General features: G+C 43.3%; 2 protein-coding genes across 3 annotated transcripts in view; both read left to right on the top strand.

The window, feature by feature from the left end:
- LOC143034512 (uncharacterized) overlaps positions 1 to 5,623 on the top strand; it is an 11,632-nt gene extending 6,009 nt beyond the window's left edge. Inside the window, exons 4-6 of the mRNA XM_076200655.1 lie at positions 1,566 to 1,781; positions 2,735 to 2,934; positions 5,085 to 5,623. Coding sequence (XP_076056770.1) covers positions 1,566 to 1,781; positions 2,735 to 2,934; positions 5,085 to 5,112 — 444 coding nt within the window. The 3' untranslated portion in view covers positions 5,113 to 5,623. The remainder of the gene's footprint in view (positions 1 to 1,565; positions 1,782 to 2,734; positions 2,935 to 5,084) is intronic.
- Positions 5,624 to 12,184: 6,561 nt separating this feature from the next.
- Positions 12,185 to 22,500, top strand: part of LOC143034510 (uncharacterized) — a 14,734-nt gene continuing 4,418 nt past the window's right edge. For both annotated transcript variants that reach the window (XM_076200652.1, XM_076200653.1), the window contains exons 1-5: positions 12,185 to 12,346; positions 16,806 to 16,947; positions 17,673 to 17,901; positions 18,775 to 18,949; positions 21,930 to 22,142. In XM_076200652.1, the coding sequence (XP_076056767.1) occupies positions 16,818 to 16,947; positions 17,673 to 17,901; positions 18,775 to 18,949; positions 21,930 to 22,142 (747 nt within the window). In that variant the 5' untranslated portion in view covers positions 12,185 to 12,346; positions 16,806 to 16,817. The remainder of the gene's footprint in view (positions 12,347 to 16,805; positions 16,948 to 17,672; positions 17,902 to 18,774; positions 18,950 to 21,929; positions 22,143 to 22,500) is intronic.

Genomic DNA, 22,500 nt, shown 5'->3' with positions numbered 1-22,500 from the left:
AACAGATTACCCTCCAGGACCTCCACCTCCTATTTTTACGATGTCTTTGGTGGCCAGACCTCTTCTTCGCTCTCCTTCCCATCCACGGGTTCGCAACGTTTCACGAAGGGCAAAGGAATAACAGGTCTTAATGCACATGCCATGATAGGCAACGAAAAAAAAAATCAGCTGCAAGGCATCGTGTAGTGTTAGCCTGAACAAAATCTGAAAAGGACATCACACCTCTACGGACCAGAGGCGCGTAACATCATCTCCTGACCACGTCCTTTCTACAATCTTCCTCAAACTTCTTTATCAACACCTCTATGTAATAATTGCCTCCATCTTTTTATCGCAATATTATTCCAAAGGATAGGAGCGTCGGTCATTGTCGACGAAATAGTAAATACCATTATGGCGTTTCCGGTGCAAATGATAATTCTATTTAGGTCAACACCTGATTATTTTAAGAGATTAGGAAGTAATCCCCGCTCTCAGCGGCCGGAGTGGATGATGCGATGGAACATTTGGATGCGGGGCAATGTCGCCTGTGGGGCAACAGACCCTCCCTGTGGCCGAGAGAGGCACAATGCACTTCGCAATATCTCCTCGCAGCAGCAGCAGCAGCATCCACGCGCTCAAAATCCCCGCAAATCCCCGAGAGCTACTGACCCTCACCATTTCCTTTGTTCCATCTCCCCATTCCATCCTCTTCCCAGTCTTCATCTTCCTCTTCCTCCTCCTCGTTCTTATCCTCCCGATTCTCTTCCTCTTCCTCCTCCTCGTATTAATCCTTCCGATTCTCTTCCTCTTCCTCCTCCTCGTCCTTATCCTCCCGATTCTCTTCCTCTTCCTCCTCCTCGTTCTTATCCTCCCGATTCTCTTCCTCTTCCTCCTCCTCGTATTAATCCTTCCGATTCTCTTCCTCTTCCTCCTCCTCGTCCTTATCCTCCCGATTCTCTTCCTCTTCCTCCTCCTCGTCCTAATCATCCCGATTTTCTTCCTCCTCTTCCTCCTACTCCTCTTCGTCGTCCTTATCCTCCTCCTCCTCTTCTTCATCTATATCCTCCTCTAGCTCATCCCTATCCTCCTTCTTCTCTTCCAACTCCTCGTCCTAATCTTCCCGATTCTCTTCCTCCTCTTCCTCCTCCTCCTCTTCGTCGTCCTTATCCTCCTCCTCCTCTTCATCATCTACATCCTCCTCCAGCTCATCCCTATCCTCCTTCTTCTCTTCCTCCTCCTCGTTCTAATCCTCCCGATTCTCTTCCTCTTCTTCCTCCTCTTCCTCTCCTCTTCGTCGTCTTTATCCTCATCCTCCTCTTCATCATCTACATCCTCCTCCAGCTCACCCCTATCCTCCTCCTCCACCTCCCTCTTTCCGACTCCTTACCGTTCTTTTTCTCTTCTCCTTTCCTTCGGCTTCTGGTGTTATTCCCTTTATTCCTTTTCCTTCTCATCCTCTTCCTCCTTTTCATCTTCGATCTTTCTTGCGTTATTCCTCCCAATGCCTTTCCTCCGCTTCTTTCTCTTGCTCTCTTCTTTTCCCTCCTCCACCTCTTTTCTCTCATTTTTTCCTCTCTTCCCAGGACGCGGCCGAGACTTACAGTCAGCCTTCGCTGCCTCCCTCCCGCTGGTGGGTGGACCTCGACGAAGAGCTGTCCCATAACCTCAAGTACGGCCGAAGTCTGAAGGAGGACCTCCGGAAGTGGCGCCTCAATCAGCTCACCTGTGAGACGGATCTGGCTGGGTTCTCTTGCACCATGTGGGAATGGCTCGGAGTGACCTGTTACGACTACGTCACGGTAAGTGGGCGGGGTCCTCTCTCTTCCCGAGGTTTTCACTCATTTATTTATTCATTTATTTATCTATTCATTTATTTACTTACTTATTCATTCTATTTGTTGATTTACTAATTCATTTTCATTTCCCCGCCTGGGGTATTGGCTGCATGTTATTGTGGAGTTAAAAGCTGCTCAGTAGCATGCAACTGAAGGGAGTGGGTGGGGGATTGGGGGGTGAGGGAGTATGTGTGAATGATATTTTGACGCAGCCCGAAGGGATTTCTCCCCGTCTTCTCTTTTTCTGCATGAGGGGACGGAGAGGGAGGGGGGTCGCCGATGAAATGAAGTGGCCTTGTTGTGGATGTGCTGTGTCTTGCTACACTGCTTCTGACCCAGGGCAGTGGGCGAGATGCAGGAATGGCCCGTCATCCAGGAGGAGCCAAGATAAGAAGGAGGGAGAGGGGGTGGATGGGAGTGGAGTATGTGAGAATGGAATGGGTGAGAGTGGATTTTATGCCTTTGTTTTTTCGCCACTTTCCTTGTAAGGGGGAAAAAGCTGTTTATATATGTATGTATTTATTCATTAATCTATTCATTTGTTCATTTGTTTTAGTTTATTAATTAGCCTATTCATTTTTGTTGAGGGATGATCATACGAGTGAATAGTGGTTTTTTAAATTAATCAGAAATCAGAACGTTTCCTAGGGGGGGAATCTATTCCTTAAAAAAATGAAAGCCTTTCAGAGAAAGGTCCGTTTGCAAATAGATGAACTAAAGATAATAAACATATAAGTTAAGAGATAAAAATGTAAAGATGAATAAAATCTTGTCACCCGGTCCTCATCTAATTCCATGATAAAATTCTTAGTTCATAGATGTCGATGCCTTTCACTATAGTCCCCCCTGCCTGCTCCACCGTCCCCTTCCCTCTGACCACCTCTGATATCCTCCTCACCCGTCTCTCTCGCCCCAAGGCCAAGGATCTGGTGACTGGTGAGGAATCGACCTGCAAGGAGCTTCGAGGTCGCCACGACTGTGACTCGCACTGCTCGAACTTCGCTACGCTGAAGGAGACCAGCGTCGACCAGTGGGAGCAGACTAAGGTCACCAGCGTCCTTGAGTCCTGGGAGGAGTTGAAGAAGGTCGCCTCTGCCAACGCCGTCCAAGCTTCCAGGTGAGGCGTTGGGAAGGGTCTTCCGGTAGCGCGGTGGGGTCCTGCAGTGGAGTTTCTTTCAGAATAGAGGTCCTCGACCTGTTTTCACAGGTGCCCCGTGCTTATGTGAGTCTGTTCCTTCAACGCGTGGAAACCACCGTAACACTATGTAAAATCGTCGGACATTATGTTTGTGGTTCTCTCTCTCTCTCTCTCTCTCTCTCTCTCTCTCTCTCTCTCTCTCTCTCTCTCTCTCTCTCTCTCTCTCTCTCTCTCTCTCTCTCTCTCTCTCTCTCTCTCTCTCTCTCTCTCTCTCTCTCTCTCTCTCTCTCTCTCTCTCTCTCTCTCTCTCTCTCTCTCTCTCTCTCTCTCTCTCTCTCTCTCTCTCCTCTCTCTCTCTCTCTCTCTCTCTCCTCTCTCTCTCTCTCTCTCTCTCTCTCTCTCTCTCTCTCTCTCTCTCTCATACTCTCTCTCTTTTCTTTCTCTCTCTCTCTCTCTCTCTCTCTCTCTCTCTCTCTCTCTCTCTCTCTCTCTTTCTCTCCCTCTCTCTCTCTCTCTCTCTCTCTCTCTCTCACTCTCTCTCTCTCTCTCTCTCTCTCTCTCTCTCTCTCTCTCTCTCTCTCTCTCTCTCTCTCTCTATCTATCTATCTATCTATCTATCTATCTATCTATCTATCAGACACGCCCACACACATCCTCTCGTGGCGCAATTGGTAGAGTTCCCGGCTGCCATTACGGCTTTCCGGGTTCTAATCCCGCTCAGGGCTGAAATCATTTCAGTATCGCTGCGCCGCGGGGTGTTACTCCAACTCTCGTGGGCGGGAGTTGTGTGTGTGTGTGTGTGTGTGTGTGTGTGTGTGTGTGTGTGTGTGTGTGTGTGTGTGTGTGTGTGTGTGTGTGTGTGTGTGTGTGTGTGTGTGTGTGTGTGTGTGTGTGTGTGTGTGTGTGTGTGTGTGTGTGTGTGTGTGTGTGTGTGTGTGTGTGTGTGTGTGTGTGTGTGTGTGTGTGTGTGTGTGTGTGTGTGTGTGTGTGTGTGTGTGTGCATGTAAGGTCACAGCATTACCCATAGGTCGGAAGAGCTCTGAGATCTTCTGGGAAGGAAATAGCTGTCAATCACGAGTCCAACACGTGATCCAAGACCTCAGTGAATCAAACACACACACACATGTGCACCCACTCCCACACAAACATACACAGAATATAGACTTACTTTCGACGTTTTTGAGTATATTTACCAGTTCTTGTAAGGAAATAGGGATCTTGGTTCAGGAAAGTCACGGTGATACAATAATGTAATACAATTGTGTGCGGTATTATTAAAAAAAAAACTTAGCCGCGATTAATAAATAGATTCTTTGAATAGCGCTCAGGAACTTAAAAATAATTTCCAGGATATAACTTGAAAAAATATAAAGCGTGAGTGTTGAGAAAGGTTCTCATTGAGACGGAAATGGAAGAAATTGAAAGGTTTGCGAATGAAAATAGATATGAAACGAGGTGGTCTGGTGTTGAAGTTCTCAATAAAATCGTATTTACCTCGAAATCAAACAGCCTTCGATACAACCCCACATATTACATCATCATTTTATGATTGGAGGCTAATTTCCACTGAAAGAAGAGAAAACACACACACACACACACACACACACACACACACACACACACACACACACACACACACACACACACACACACACACACACACACACACACACACACACACACACACACACACACACACACACACACACACACACACACACACACACACACACACACACACATTTATATATATATATGTATATATATATATATATATATATATATGTATATATATACATATATATACATATATATATATATACACATATACATATATATATATACATATATATATACATATACACACACATATATGTATATATATATATATATATATATATATATATATATATATATATGTGTGTGTGTGTGTGTGTGTGTGTGTGTGTATATCGTCTACTATTCCTCCTTTCTGCTACATCTTTTGAATGTCTCCTTTACTACCTCAGTGACCCCATCATGTCCATGGTGCAATATTGTCCCAAAGGATAGGAGAGCTAATTATCGTCGACGAAATACCCAAGGAAGTGTTTGTTTCTTCCATGTATCATCTGTCTTTGCTTTTGCAGGTTCTACGACCCAGTTCGTTCCCGGTAATATGGAGGAGTATCTGAGGGTGCGCGCGCGATGCGACGAACGTCCCATAGGGACGCGGAAGAGCTCCATGAGGCAGGCGCAGCCTAGGGGGGAAGAGGCACCACGGGGGAGTCACCCCCCTCCCCCCCAACGAGATATCATCACACAAGGAAGGGTCCTCAGGAATCTGTGAGGTTCTTCACGAAGCAAATTTCAGTCGACATTTCACACCAACTTCTACATCGTCAGCAGGAGATGAAGACAGAGACAGTATCTGGCCATAATACATGTAAATGAAGAACACAAACACATATACACACACACACACACACACACACACACACACACACACACACACACACACACACACACACATACACACACACACACATACACACACACACACACACACACATACATACACACACACATATACACACACAAGCGTACACACATTCGCCCTCACACATCCACCGGGAGACCTTCTCTTTCAGGAGCCACAAAAAACGAAATAAAATATTTCCATCCATAATTTGTTTTTCCTTCTACACCGATGTCCTCACGTCCTCATTTCTCACGATCTCACTTTTCACTCTATCCTGCCCACAGCCTCTCACGCCCACACGCGTTGCCGCTTCCCGTGTGCGAGCTTAATTGCATTGGAACTTTTTTTTTTCCCAAAAGAGCGAAACTTGGGAAAATATCACAGTGATGAAATTACTTAATATATTTTATTTACTACATTTCCCCTCCCTTCATTTGATTTTGTCTCGTCATCTTTTCATTCACATTTCGTTTCAGCCCCCACGTTTCTTCTCCTCTCCCTTCCCCTCAACCCCACTCTCCTTTCTTCCCTCCCCTGCTCTCCCCTCTCATCCTTTCCCCTTTTTTTACCCTTTCCCCAAGTAGCGATCCTTCTCTTTAAACTATGTTCCATATATAGCAGAGGCCTCATTGATTTTAATGACCTCCAAATGACAAGTTCATTATCAGTCATCATTTGTTGTTGTATTTTCCGACAGACTGCCGGTCAGCAGGCAGTAATGACTGAGTGATTACTGATTGCTAATCACCGATAGTATTTATTTACCCTGACAGCCCAAGCACACAAGGCAAAGGTGACAGGTGACGACCATTGTTGGAGGTCCACCCATGAGCAACTGCTCAAAGTATTCGGCAAAGGGGCTTCATCCCTCCACGCCTGACACCAACTTCCCATCAGCTGTTCGGACTGTGCTCCTCTGGTCACAGTTTCATAAGGGTTCGGTAATCAGACCTGAGGTCATTTGCGTTTAAATAGCCTTCGACATCCTGAGCAATTCCACTGACACACCTCTCCTTAGTCCTGTACTGGTCCAAGTCTCCAGCCATTTTGGCAGTAAGGCTCAACTCTATACTCTCCAGTGTCTCATAACATAAGAACATAAGAATGAAAGAGACTGCAAGAGACCATAAGGCCTACACTAGGCAGCTCCGTATCCATCACCACCTGTCATCCCCATCCATAAAGTTGTCTAATCATTTCTTAAAACAACTGATAGTTTCAGCGCTTACTACATGGTTACTAAGTTTATTCCATTCGTCGACCACCCTATTAGTAAAACAATTCTTGCCTCCCGCGACGCCACACTATTCCTTAACATTGTAAACTCTCCAGCCTACTCCTTGATGGCTTTCAGACTTTCACATTTAAAAGTGTTCCACAATTCTTCAGGGTCCTCAAGAGTGCAAAGTACGTCAAATCGATTAGAGATTACCACCGTATACTCCTGGTCACAGGTATCATTCCTGAGCTTTGCCAAGTAAAACCCAGGTGGATTTCATCTCGGGATTCTCCTGAATTTGATGCGCATTCTGAATATTGCGATCACAAGTCTTGTGACACTGCTTCTGACCCAGGGCAGTGGACAGGATGCAGGGATGACCCGTCATCCAGGAGGTGCCAAGATAAGAGGGAGGGAGGAGGGTGGAGGGGAGTGGAATATATAGGAAATGGAATGGATGGGAGTGGTTTCTATGCCTTTTTCTTGTTGGCTACCCCCCATGTAGGGGGAAAAAGCCTTTGGTATATGTATGTATATGTATGTATGTATGTATGTATGTAAGTCTATTATTAATATCAAACAATTCAGCATTCCGATAAACGCTACAGTTCTGTATGATCTTCAAACAAGTACTAACATGTATGTGATCGATCTCTTTGGTAGCTCCTCCGGTATTACTATAACATGTCCATCGTTGTGGCTTTTGTCTCTGGAACCAAATACAAACAATACTCAACCGTCTGGACTTTACAAAGTTCAGAGGAAGAGAACTGTTAATGTTTCTAGTTCCAGAACCATGAGGGTCAATACATAATTCATAGTCTGTTCTGTCAATGTCAAGGAATCGCACTGAAGTCACACAAAACAATGAGTGTGCCTCGTGCCTGGTACTGGTTAACTATAGATTCAAACTGGGCATAGAAAGTTTAATTCTCTTGAAGTCCATACCCACCAATAAGACCATGTACTGAAATAAAAGAGATGAAACCCATTTTATGCTTCAGTATCATACGTGATTTATGTCAGCGTGCTGTACAGCAGTCGGTTAGATATACGCGCACCTACAGTTACTCCCGCGAGGTAGGTTCCATCGGTTCGGCACGACCAGAAGTAGGTGTAACCATCACTACTGGCCTCGCCGGTGCCTGGTCTCCTCACCTCTGAGAGAGCCACTGTACCCAATCCAAGCTCTCTGAGCTTTGCCGACAAAAAGGGTAGTCGGTCATCGTGAGGGAGAAAAGGTATGTTTTAGGCGCCCACACGGAGACGTTTAGAAAGTACCTCGCTACGTTGTCTGAGTTATAGGAGAGATCAGAGTCACGTACTCGTAGATAATTATTTGACGTGAACAGATGCGTCAGCACCATCTTTTATATAAGAAAAATGGCTATGACAAAAAAAAAATCAGATACCTATCTTACTGATAGCCAGGATGCAATAAATGCGGGGTGGCATGGAAACAGTAAGGTCCACTTTAGAGTAGTTTTTGACTATTTTCGGAGACAAAAAAAAATCTTACGAAATCCCAATAATGGAATTACGCATGAAGCATCAGCGCTTCCTCACACATTTTTTTTTTACGAATATAATTAAATGAAGATTCACACCCACTCAAAAAAATAAAAATAAAAAAACAAAATAAAAATAAAATAAAATAGAAAATAAATCAAATGAAATAAATCTATTATCCATCCTTTCTACTACCCGTCTTCTCTATGACTCCACTTCTACTCTACATTGTTCCCAAGGATGGACATGCTGATCACCATCGATAAACTACTAACACTAATAGGGTTTCCCTGCTTGTTCCCCTTTCTATACATTTTACTTCTTTTTCCCCGAACACAATTTACATTATCATACGTCAGAAATGTCTACCCGTTGAAACAGTTCTGGAATCACTTCACTTCTTTTATTATTTGTGTCTTTATTTCAACATCCTCTTCATGCAATACAACTTTCAGCAAACAACAGCTCTTTCGGGAGGAGTGGCTGTTGACCTCAAAGCAACCAGGATCCTGATGCATTCGGAATTTTAGGACACCGGGGAAATAATGTAAGTGCGTCTTTGTCTTAGCCCAAAGAACGAAAATAAAATATATGCCACATCTTCTCAGCAAAGGTAGGCAGACATCTGCGCGTTCCCATGCGGGGTAATAACAAAATAGTTCGAGAATAGCTGACGCCAACGAAAGAGGTGGTTAGCGGTGTCACATGCTATCTTATCTTTACACAAAGGGAGGGCCTAGGAATGCAATCTTTTTTACGCACTAAGCTTTGACGGCAGGTGTGGTGAGTCACACGGACAAGGTACGAGGGTGGGAATTCACTGGGAGAAGTCGGGTCGTCGACGTTTGTTTATAGTCGATAACGGGGACATTCAGGTGCAGCGAACTCCCAAGCGGTGAGTCGTTTACGAGTAATACCGTTTTCCCTGCGTCATCATATTGTCAGCATTACGTAGTTTGCATTTTTTTTTAATAATGCTCACGTGTCAGTTTCTCACATCTCAAATGATTGTGTTTTCACATATTAACGATTATGCATTACGGCGAATAACAGAAAATGTAACAATAAGTGACAAAACTGACGCATAAGAGGCACAGCATAGGACAATGTTTTTCTGTTATGATATCAGGGTATGAATGAACTATTACGTCTAGTTATTGCTCTTTCGTTGCTAGTGACTACTTGTATGCATTTGTCTTGGCCACTGCCGGGGGGGGGGGCTTAAAGGAACCGGTTAAAATCCTCCTATCCAACAAAAGGGCTAGAGCCCTGTCGATGAACCCTTGCATTGTTCACACTGACCCGTCTACTCTATTCAGTCAGAGGAAAATCTCTAACGAAACCAAAAATAGTTTTTGTTTCCACGGCACTTGTTTCCACGGCACTATAATCATACGTAGATATCAAATACAAAAGACCTAAATGACCACTCTGTTATCATGTACAATGATCTCATTAACCAATCTCTGTTATGAACACTGGGAATTGTTCATCGCGATTATTTTACATAACACGGGATAACATCACGGAGAAGTAAATGTTCACTGTGGATCCCATCATATTTATGCGAATTGGTTGATCCTAACAGAGAGGCATTAGCTGACTGAAATAACTGCTCAATGGTGGCAGAGATGTAAACCTGCTCATGCAGGCCTTCAAAATTATTCTGAAAGTAGGGAAGTAGCCCAGTGGATACCGTGTCGAACTCATGAGCAGGTAGTCGTGAGTTCGATTCCCATGACCCGCTGCGTGCCTCTTGCGTTGGTTTCCGACAGCCCTGACCAGACGGGGAGGCGACCCAAACATCGGCCCTAAAAGAACAGCGGCTTGCCGCAACTGACAGGGCTTGACCTAATAAGGGTTTTTCACTTCCCACTGGGTGGTGAGAGTGGGAAGGTGATTTTTTTTCTTTTTCTTTTTTTTTTCTAGGAAGACATTGACAGAAGAATCGAAGAGACAAAGAAGATACAATTGCACAAAAGATAACTATGGGGACATGAGAGAATATATTAAAGTAGCGGAATGGAAGAATTTTAATCAGATAAAACAATGAAGAAATTGAGAAGTATTAGAGAAAAATAATAACGCAGGGTTGGAATAGTATGCAATCTAGATGAGTGGAAGGCGGCCACAAAAATAAATGGTTCAATTAAAAATGCGCAACAGCAAAACAAAAGCAAATGAGGTATAGAGGAAACGGGGAAAAAGAAGAATAACGAAGATAAAAATATCAATACAAAAGAACCAGAAAGAGATTCCTAAAAATGACTAATGAAAAAGATGGGAACTATGAAAAAGATGTAGATGAAAATGTAGAGATGAACCTGAATTGTTCTACAGATATGTGAGTGGCAAGCTGGAGTAGAGGAAAGAAATCTACAAGATGGAAATTGAAGAAGGAACAAAGCAAGCTAAGATAATTAATGAAAGTGAGAAGATTGACTTTGAGGGAGATAATGGAGGAGTTAAGCAAAATGTCTCTCATAGTATAAAAGTGAAAGTACGAAGAATGAATAAATCATCAGAGAGATAGATAGATAGATAGATAGATAGATAGATAGATAGATAGATAGATAGATAGACAGACAGACAGATAGATAGATAGATAGATAGATAGATAGATAGACAGATAGATAGATAGACAGACAGACAGACAGATAGATAGATAGATAGATAGATAGATAGATAGATAGATAGATAGATAGATAGACAGACAGACAGACAGATAGGTAGATAGATAGATAGAGAGATGATAGATAGATAGATAGATAGATAGATAGATATTTAGGCAGACAGACAGATGGACAGACAGACAGACAGACAGATTGACAGATAGATAGACAGAGAGATAGACATAGATAGATAGATAGACAGACAGATAGACAGACAGACTACTGACAGACAGACAGACAGACAGACAGACAGACAGATAAATAGATATAGATAGATAGAGAGAGAGAGAGAGAGAGAGAGAGAGAGAGAGAGAGAGAGAGAGAGAGAGAGAGAGAGAGAGAGAGAGAGAGAGAGAGAGAGAGAGAGAGAGAGAGAGAGAGAGAGAGAGAGAGAGAGAGAGAGAGGGGGGAGGGAGAGAAGAGAGGGGCGCAAGCAGAGTGGCCTGTTACAGTTACTAATTGTCGGGTCATGGTCGGAGGAGGATGACCCGACGAAGTTCAAGATGAAGAGTCACAATCATGAGAGTTATGGAGACAAAAGTGATGATCGGGAACTCCTCAAAGGTCCTCCTCCTCCTCCTCCTCCTCCTCCTCCTCCTCCTCCTCCTCCTCTTCCTCCTCCTCCTCCTCCTCCTCCTTCTCCTCCTCCTCCTCCTCCTCCTCTTTCTCCTCCTCCTCCCCTCCTCCTACTCCTCCTCCTCCTCTTTCTCCTCCTCCTCCCCCTCTTCCTCCTCCTCTTTCTCATCTTTCTCCTCCTCTTTGTGTCCCCTTCATCCTATGACGGGCAGCCTAATTACTTTGGCATTTCACGGTAACTCTCTCTCTCTCTCTCTCTCTCTCTCTCTCTCTCTCTCTCTCTCTCTCTCTCTCTCTCTCTCTCTCTCTCTCTCTCTCTCTCTCTCTCTCTCTCCCTCTCTCTATCTCTCTCTTTATTTTTCCAGCTCTCATCTCTCTTTATGTCTATCTCTTGTTCTGTATCTCTAACTCTCTCATACTCACACACTCGCATAAACACACACACACACACACACACACACACACACACACACACACACACACACACACACACACACACACACACACACACACAATCATACACATAATCAAAGACATGCACACAACCACAAGTAAAACTTAGTTAATGTTCTGTTTGCGAGTGTGTGTGCATTTGTTTGTGTGCGTGCTTGATTTTGTGTTCTTGAGTGTGTATACGTACGCGCATGTTCCACTGGCACTGCACCTGAATCCAACACAGGTATAACTAGATCAACCAATCAAACGTAGAAACGCACGTGGAGACCCAACGAAAGGCGTTTAGAATAGAGATAGGGACTAGTTGGTGGAGACAAAACGGCTGGAAAAACGGCTGCTTGGCTATCAGCGTGTGTTCATATGTTGGTTTGTTAACTGGCGACGGGGGGGGGGGGAGGGTCCTGAAGCGATAGATTGCAGTGAGGAACCCGCATTTGTCTTCTCAACTCGCCTCTGGTACGATCGGCGCACGGCTCCGTTCTCTTCAACCGACAGCAGGTATGTCACGTCCAAACATTGAAAAAAGAAAAGAACAGGTACCTACCAGGACTTCATCCTCTACACAAGCGTACAAACGTTAAACGGAAAATCACTGTGAAAATAAAAGGAATCTTTATTTGAACATCCGTGTTGCGGGGAAGTATAAAGCAGGTGGTCAGAACGCGGGAGATACATGCATGCATACACACAAACACACACACACACACACACACACACACACACACACACACACACACACACACACACACACACACACACACACACACACACACACACACACACACACACATATATATATATATATATATATATATATATATATATATATATATATATATATATACGAGCTCTCTTTCGGGAGAGAAATAGCTGTCGATCACGAGCCCAACACGTGATCCAAGCATATGGGGAATCACGAACACACACACAGATACACACGCACACACACGCACGCACACACGTACACACACGCACACACACAAATACACACACACATACACATATAGACATACACGTATACACACAAATACACACACACTGTTTCATCGGTTGCTACGTGGGCACATAAAACTATGTGTTTTATTATTGCTTTATTAGAATGTAGCTCAGAATAGGAAAAAATCATACTCAATCATAGCGAACTGTTTGCACAAAGTTAAAAAAAAAATGGGCAGTAAATATTAAACTCGTTCACTTGTAGTATCTCAAAACACGGGGAAACAAAAGTTATTCTATGATCGAAATCACAGTATCATAAACTTTATACAGATAAAGTAAGTTTAATCAGGACCACAAACAAAACTTTTTTTCCGTTGCAAACGTGAAAATGTTTCCAGAGTTGCTCTTCAAATAGATACGTGATAGTGTCGATGAAAACATAACATAATATGTGACATACGTATTAAGGATAAACGAGATCTGCTACACCAACAAAGAAGGAAGTTAGTTGAGGCAGCTGATTTTGACACATCCAATCTGTAGATAATATTCTACCCTCAATAACTCTTTCAAAACATCTGTAGCACGCTATTATCAATCCATCAACTTAAGAAATTCTCAGAATAAATCGCAAACCAAATAAAGAGGTATCCTTCGCAGTACACAAAATAACGAAACCAGGAGAATATCAAATGCTCTTGATCCAAAAATAATGAGGATCCCAACAGGACATTAATGCCGCGTCTCGAGCTGTGCATGGACGACATCACACAAGAAGAAAGAATGATTTTTGTCGCGAGAATAATGACCTCAAATTACTTTCAAATTTTGTGTCTTAGTTTGTCAGTTTTCGCAACTGCACAGAACTATCATCAAAGTAAACACAGAAGACGAGAAAATGTCTACTAGCGAGACTCAGATAAAAGCTTTTGAAAATATTTGTAAAATCAATACATGGTCGGATGGTAAACGCGATTTCTGTTTCTGGTTGTTTTGAAAGCCATATTATTCAAGTAAATGCACGTACACACACACACACACAAACACACAAACACCCACACACACACACACATACACACACACACACACACACACACAAACACACACATACACACACACACACACACACACATACACAGACACGCGCGTGCTCACACATTTAAATACATACGCACACGCACTAAAACACATAGATACAAACAGAATTTATATTTGGGAAAATAAAGAAGTAGTGGAAATCATACGCGTGAAGAATATGGAGGGGAATGAAAGTTTTTAAAACGAAGAAATCTGAAATATTTGGGGAAAAAAAGAGAAATGTCTGAAAAGTTCTGGTGGTGGCGAGAGAAAAAAACGAAAAAGAAATAGTTGAGGGACTGCAAAGGACTAAATGAAGAGAAATATTGGATGAATATCGGTAAAGATAATTCATATAAAGGGATAAAGGGGGGGATTGACAATAATCCGATTTGGGGAAAGGAGGGAGGAAGCTTTCGCTCGAGAACAAGAGAAGTTCGCATTTTGGAGGCGACAGCCAGTGTTTGTCTCCTTCGGCACGACGACGCGACGTCGCGTCCAAGAGGCGAAGTTGTAGATGTGGAACAAGAGATAACCAGGGAGGAGACTGCCCGAGATAAAGGATCAAAGAGAAGGGAGGCAGAGTAGTTTGTGGAAATGATAGATACAATGAAGACATGGAAGAAATTATATATATATATATATATATATATATATATATATATATATATATATATATATATATATATATATATATATATATATATATATATGGTGAAGGTGGAAAAAGAAGTCACGGGTCTAGTTCCGAGTTCCTGAGTTTATCCCTGACCGGTTTCGCTCTATGCTTCTTCTATGCTTCTTCTATGCTTCTATGAAGAAGCATAGAGCGAAACCGGTCAGAAATAAACTCAGGAACTCGGAACTAGACCCGTGACTTCTTTTTCCACCTTCATCAACTTGTCACAATGTACCAGTATATTTATATGTATATGTGTATGTATATGTATATATATATATATATATATATATATATAAACAAATAAAGAATAAAATTAAGTTTAAAAACCACGACATCTCACGTCTCATTCTCATCTTCCCTCCATATCTGAACCCCTTTGTCACTTCCCCGAAATTTTTCGTATCTACTATGTTCCTACACTTTCTTTCTGCTGCCATTAGCGCCTTCCATCTCAACCAGTCAATGCACTTCCCGTACTTCAAATGACGGTTCTTTTGTCCATCCCATCACATGACTTCTGTAGTTCCAAAAGAAAGCAACACTATCTTCATTAACCTTTTCTTATCCTAACTTGTCACCATGAATTGCCTCCTTGCCATCCAATGCCCTTCTCTTAAATATCATGATGAATTCTATTCTTACTACCATACGCCTTTTCCAGGTACAAGAAAATGATACATCTCTTCTTTACCCTTTCATTATCATAACTTGTCACTGTGATTTGTCTCCTTGCTACCCAACGCCCTTCTCTTAAACCTCCTGATGAATTCTATTCATACTATCATACGCCTTCTCTAGGTACAAGAAAATGGTACACATCTTCTTTACCCTTCCCTTATCTTAAATCGTCACCTACAGCCAATCTTCTCACCAGAGCTCCTGTCACACACCTCTTGGTGAATTCATATCTATCCCATCATGCGCTGGTGACGTAATCGGAGGCATACTGGTCTCGCATTCGCTTAGTTGTGGGTTCGAATCCCGCGCTTGTCTCTGATTCCCAGCAGTGCTTGTTACTTGTCCCAGCAGTTCAAGCGCATAGTAGGACAAAGGTGATGGCTCTGGCAGCAGCTACTCAGCGCCTCCTGGCGTAGGCTCCATAATTTCTTCCATAATACACCTTCTGTAGATACGAGGAAGCGATAATTATCTATTCTGGCCTTGGACTATCTCGTGACTCATTACTTCTTTTGTCTTTCCTTTGACTCGTCGCTTCTTTTGTCTTCCTTTTGACTCATTGCTCCTTTTGCCCTCCCTTTGACTCGTTGCCCCTTTTGTCTTCCCTTTGACTCATTGCTTCTTTTGTCTTCCCTTTGACTCGTTGCTTCTTTTGTCTTTCCTTTGACTCATTGCTTCTTTTATCTTCCCTTTGACTCATTGCTCCTTTTGTCTTCCCTTTGACTCATTGCTTCTTTTGTCTTTCCTTTGACTCATTGCTTATTTTGTCTTCCCTTTGACCCATTACTTCTTTTGTCTTCCCTTTGACTCATTGCTCCCTTTTGTCTTCCCTTTGACTCATTGCTTCTCTTGTCTTTCCTTTGACTTATTGCTTCTTTTGTCTTCCCTTTGACTCATTGCTTCTTTTGTCTTCCCTTTGACTCAATGCTCCTTTTGTCTTCCCTTTGACTTACTGATTTTCTTATCTTCCCTTTGACTCATTGCTTCTTTTGTCTTCCCTTTGACTCATTGCTTCTTTTGTCTTCCCTTTGACTCGTTGCTACTTTTGTCTTCCCTTTGACTCATTGCTCCTTTTGTCTTCCCTTTGACTCATTGTTTCTTTTGTCTACCTTTTGACTCATTGCTCCTTTTGTCTTCCCTTTGACTCATTGCTTCTCTTGTTTTCCCTTTGACTCATTGCTTCTTTTGTCTTCCCTTTGACTCATTGCTTCTTTTGTCTTCCCTTTGACTCATTGCTTCTTTTGTCTTCCCTTTGACTCATTGCTTCTTTTGTCTTCCCTTTGACTCATTCCTCCTTTTGTCTTCCCTTTGACTCGTTGCTACTTTTGTCTTCCCTTTGACTCATTGCTCCTTTTGTCTTCCCTTTGACTCATTGTTTCTTTTGTCTTCCTTTTGACTCATTGCTTCTTTTGCCTTCCCTTTGACTCATTGCTTTTTTTGTCTTCCCTTTGACTCATTGCTTCTTTTGTCTTCCCTTTGACTCATTGCTCCTTTTGTCTTCCCTTTGATCTCATTGCTCCTTTTGTCTTCCCTTTGACTCATTGCATCTATTGTCTTCCCTTTGCCCATCCCTCTAAACAGAGGACCCTTAGGATGATGAGAAAGCTGAGCGTCGCGCCATCCCTCTGTGGCTTGGTGGCACTTGGCATCCTTGTGGTCTTGGCAGTGCCAGCCGCCAGCTACGTGACTTCCGCCCCGGAGAAGCCTGACATCGATGGAACAGGTATGGGTCGGACGAAATAAGGTGATATTGATCAGGCGTAGGTAAACTATTGCTAATAAGCTCATTAACATTTTGATGTAACATGATGAACTGAACGCTCATTCGGTTGAGGGTTATTGGTCGCTAACGATGATAGAAATGGAAGATGTATGTCATATGTTATTAATATAGTTCTTCACTACCTGTTTGATATATTACAGACTCATGGGCACTCGCGCGCATGCACACACATACATGCACACACACACACACACACACACACACACACACACACACACACACACACACACACACACACACACACACACACACACACACACACACACACACACACACACACACACACACACACACACACACACACACACACACACACACACACACACACATACGGATGTAAAACTTCCAGAATAGCTTAATAGATGATAGAGACTATAGCTCAAGCTGAATCCACAAACAAATTCAAAGACAAGGATGGTAACTGAAGGAAGAGAGGACACACTCGTCACAAAGTGCGTAGGTAGCGTAATCGGCAGGATGCTGGTCTCGCATTCGATTAGTTCTGGGTTCGAGTCCCGCACGTCTCTCCGATTCCCAGCAGTGCCTGTAGTTACCTGCCCCAACATTCCAAAAGGCGCATAAGAGGGCAAAGGTGACGGCCGCGGGTACTCAGCGCCTCCTGGCGTAGCGGTCTCCTCAACTTCTTCTTCTTTGTTCTCTTGCAGCCATAACAGTTGGGATCGCTGTGGCCAAGTGGCTCGCAGGCCTGATCCCATACCCGAGCGTGAGCGTCCTTGTCACAGACATCATCACCGCCTTTGAGCCTCGACCTGAAGACGACTACTGGTCACACGTCCACGAGCAGGTCGAGAAGGTCTGCGGCCAGTATATCAACGAGCACAACATTGATCAGGTTCTCGTCTATAAGAACGACCTGACGGCTCTCCTGAGCAAGTAGGTGACGCTGACAATAGGGTTCCTCTGGGCAAAATGAAATTGTGTAAAATTCATCCCTGTGGGAAGTAAAAAAAAAGAAAAAAAAAGAAAAGAGAGAGAGAGAGAGAGAGAGAGAGAGAGAGAGAGAGAGAGAGAGAGAGGGGGGGGTTAGTGGGGGAGATGGGGGAAGGTTCCGGCACGCATGACCAAGGAGCTTATCATGTCATTGTACCATTTATTTCACAATGAAGTTTCTCGATAAGTCTTGAGGGAAAATTCCGCCTCATTTCCCAGGGAAACAAACATTCGAACTAAACTTTTTGAATAGCGTGCTGCACTGCATAGCTTACCTGAGACAAACACAGTTATGAGACTCGGCCCCCATTATGAACAAAGCTTCAGTTGATGGGGACCCCAGTGAGACGAGGGTCTGCTCTTCGGTTGCGACAGAGTTAGGTGGTGCCCCGTGTGGTGTCTGCGCTGGACAGAGTGAAGAGGGACTCAGGTTCTTTGAAGTGAGAGGAATCGTCCAGTCACATCTCGGACGGATATACCGTAGAAGACGATCCTCATAACCCTTGAAGCTTCTTCTCTTCCTACTCCACCATCTTCTCTTCAATCTTTTTCTCAGTTCTTTACCTTCTTATTCTCTTTATAACCTCACCATGTCGACTCTTGATTCTTCTCTTTTTCACAATCCGCATTGTTTTTTCTTCACATAATCTGTTTTCTTCGTCTTTTCTTCCTTTATCCTTCTAATATATATCAATTGTATACCATTATCTTTTTATCCTAGATTGAAATAACTCTCTTGTAAAGTAGTAGAGGCTCAGTCCTGCTTCTCCTCCAGCCGCTGAATGTCCCGTCTTTCTGTCTCCCGAACGAATGCAGATACCAGCGAGCAACGACAGTGAGCGACGGGACATACCCCGACAAGAACACCGTCGCTGATGCCATCACGACGTCCATCATCGCCAACAGATACCTGGTCGAAGCCACGGACATGCCTTGGTCTATGATACTGCACTTCGTGGACATCTCGTCCGCCCACATCGTGGTTCTCAAGGTGAGACCAGGGTCGTTGTAACAGCGACTGTGTTTACAAGTCTTCGAGGACGCTCTCTCGGACACAGGCTAGGTCGTAAATACACAGTTTTCAGTTATGACCCTGTAGATTAATCTGTCTGAAACGAGCACATACGCGTATGCGTATGTAATTGTATATGCTTATGCATATGTGTTGTATGTACATTTTTGTCCATTTACGTATACATATACATATACATATACATATACATATACATATACATATACATATACATATACATATACATATACATATACATATACATATACATATACATATACATATACATATACAGATAGCCAAGTTTCCCAGCGTGCAATGCCTCTTAAAAACGTCTGAGGTGGTCAATATTTCTTAGGCTATTGGTGAAGATTTTTCAAATGACATTTATTCACGAAAGAACGTCACCCACGTATGTGCTCATAAAATCCAGCTTCGTCGTAATTATTTTCTCATAACTTGTGCTCACGCGGAATCCCAATGGATACCGTGTCGAACTCATAAGCAGGTGGTCATAAGTTCGATTCCCGCTACTCGCTGCGTCTTTCTTGCGTTGGTTCCCGACAGCCCTGGGTAGGTGGGGAGGCGACCCATATATATATATATATATATATATATATATATATATATATATATATATATATATATATATATATATATATATACTGTATATATATATATGTATATATGTATATATATATATATATATATATATTCACTCATATATATATGTATATATATATATATATATATATAATAGATTGTCGCAACTGACAGGGTTTTTCCTATCAGGGGTTTTTCACTTCCCACGCAAAATGATAAGTTATGCTCACTAAAACAGCTGTATGGGCAATTTCCTCTTGAGTGCTGACTTCTGTGATGAGTTAACATATGTCTCTTAACTCAATGTTGATTTGCGTTGTTAAGTGTGTGTGTTAATTCATCAAGCCAAACGACCCAATTCAGCTTCAAATATTCATGAGAAACAGTGACGTGTATTGCGAGGATCTGCCTATCAGTCCTGAAATTTATGGGAATGATTAAAATGAATGCAAACCAAAAAAAGGTCACGAAATGAGATGAATAGCATTCCGTAATGCAGAATAGGTGAGATGCGTCCAATAGGATTGGCTGGAGATCCTTCATCACAGAAGCAAATGTAATTACACATTCATCTGATATATCCTTTTCCTTGTGATAGTTCCTCTCCTGCACACATATTTTCCCATCAATTCGAATCCGTGATAACATTATTTCTGCTTTCCAATGAGGCCCGGGGAAGAAAAATTGAAATATTTGTCGACAGGGACCAAGTTGATGAGAGCCCTTCAATTGGGTCATGAAGCTTCTTTCGGTCGACGCGAGTCGGTGGAGGAACGGAGGGTCGCGCGGTCCGTCAGAGCCCAAATTTGAGCTCCGTTGCATTACACATTCCCTTTCCCCGGCCCTCCCTCCCCTCTCTTTGAGTCTTCTGCGTCGCCGGACTTGTTCCGGTCGATGCGGTAATTACTCCCTATATTGGATGTTCCGGATCCAGCTCTTCACTGAAAGGCTTCTGTGTCTCTCGGTTCTTTGTTCTGGAATTTATTTAATTGCCCCCGGACTTGCTTGCTTTTCGTGGCGAATGGATGCCGCTGGGCTTGATCTCAGTAATGGCCACTCATTCCCTCTCATACTTTTACTTTCTTCCTTTTGCATTTTCCCTCTTATATATATATATATATTTTTTTTTTGGACTAATAATCACGTGTAGTGAACGAAACTATTTGGATAGGCATGCAAATATCTATGACTGGATATTTACATGCATACACATATACAGTACATATAGGAATTAAAACACAACGCACACACAGAAACACACACACACACACACACACACACACACACACACACACACACACACACACACACACACACACTCGCACAAACACACACACATACACACACACAGTTCGAATCCTGCCCAGGGCCGAAATTATTTTTCGGTATCGCTGTGCCTCGGGTCGTTACTCTGACTCTCGTGGGCGGGGAGTTGGGTGTGTGTGTGTGTGCAAGGTCATAGCATTACCCATAGATCGGACCTACGAGCTCTGAGCTCTCTTCCAGGAGGGAAATAGCTGTCGATCACGAGTCCAACACGTGATCCAAAGACCAAGTGATTACACACACACTCGCACACACACACACACACACACACACACACACACACACACACACACACACACACACACACACACACACACACACACACACTCGCACAAACACACACACACACATACACACACACACACTCGCACAAACACACACACACACACACACACACACACACACACACTCGCACAAACACACACACACACACTACACGCACACACCACACACACACGCGCGCGTTACCATATCATGTGGTGTTGGGTGCATAACCCAACAGTTTTAGTGATCATGGGAGACCACTCACCACCTTGGAAATTTGGGGAGGCAAGCGTCAACTGTGCAGTGTCGGCCCAGGCGGTAGTTTGTTGCCTCGAGGCATGCCTGACCCTAAAGTTCAGGTCAAGCAGCTCAGTTGATTTGCTGTTTTTAGCCAAAAGGGTTCAGCCGTTCTGGGCAGAATCAAGAACCAAAAAGATGTGTTGCCATCCCCAGAGGCGGGGGCGTCCCAGCGCAATCGCAGCACTGGGTCGTGGGTAAATCTACGGGTTTAACGTCTACAGGTACTACAAGGACACCACTCTTGGCTGTCACACGAATTAATGACGTACTATGACGTCCTGTGTACCTACAGCGGTATTGGATGGTCACTTACTTAAAAGAAATTCGTTTGCCCTTTGGGTGCTTTTATTCTTTGTCCATCTAGGTGTCCAACGCACCCTTCCAACAAAGACACTGAATGTACTGAAGAACAGATTCTCACTAAACTTCCCAAACATTCTACCTATCACTTCCTCTCTTTTGTCAGGACGCGGCCGAATCCTACTCGGAGCTCGGAGTAGCCCCATCTCGCTGGTGGGTCGACCTAAGGGACCAGCTCCAGCACTACATCGACTACGGGCTCTGGCTTGAGACCCAGGTGGTCACTTGGAGGAACTCCCAGATCGAGTGCCAGTTCGATGGGGCTTCCGGGTTCTGCCTTGCCTTCAACTGGCTCGTCGACTGTTACGATGAATACAAGGTGAGTCGTATCAGACCTATTCTTATTGTGGAAGAATAAGTCTGTATTTAAATGATATGGCTGATCTTTAAAAGGGTTTTTCAGCATTTAAACAACCAAATAAAGTAAGAAAGGGACTGAATATTGTTCCTATTACAAACCAAATCCCATATGACAAGTACTGATTAAAATTATATAGGATATGATATGGTTGTGATAATATACTTTAGATACCACAATCAACAGATCAATATACAGCCATATACCCCTAGATACATAATTTAGATTTCTATTTAAAGATGAATTATATACTGTGTGTGTGCGAGTGTGTGTGTGTGTGTGTGTGTGTGTGTGTGTGTGTGTGTGTGTGTGTGTGTGT

The sequence above is a fragment of the Oratosquilla oratoria genome, chromosome 17 (genome assembly GCF_046742065.1).
Source record: "Oratosquilla oratoria isolate Oo_2021 chromosome 17, ASM4674206v1, whole genome shotgun sequence".
NCBI lineage: Eukaryota > Metazoa > Arthropoda > Malacostraca > Stomatopoda > Squillidae > Oratosquilla > Oratosquilla oratoria.
Note: the sequence above shows the minus strand (reverse complement) of the source record. Positions and strands in the feature narration are given on the sequence as shown.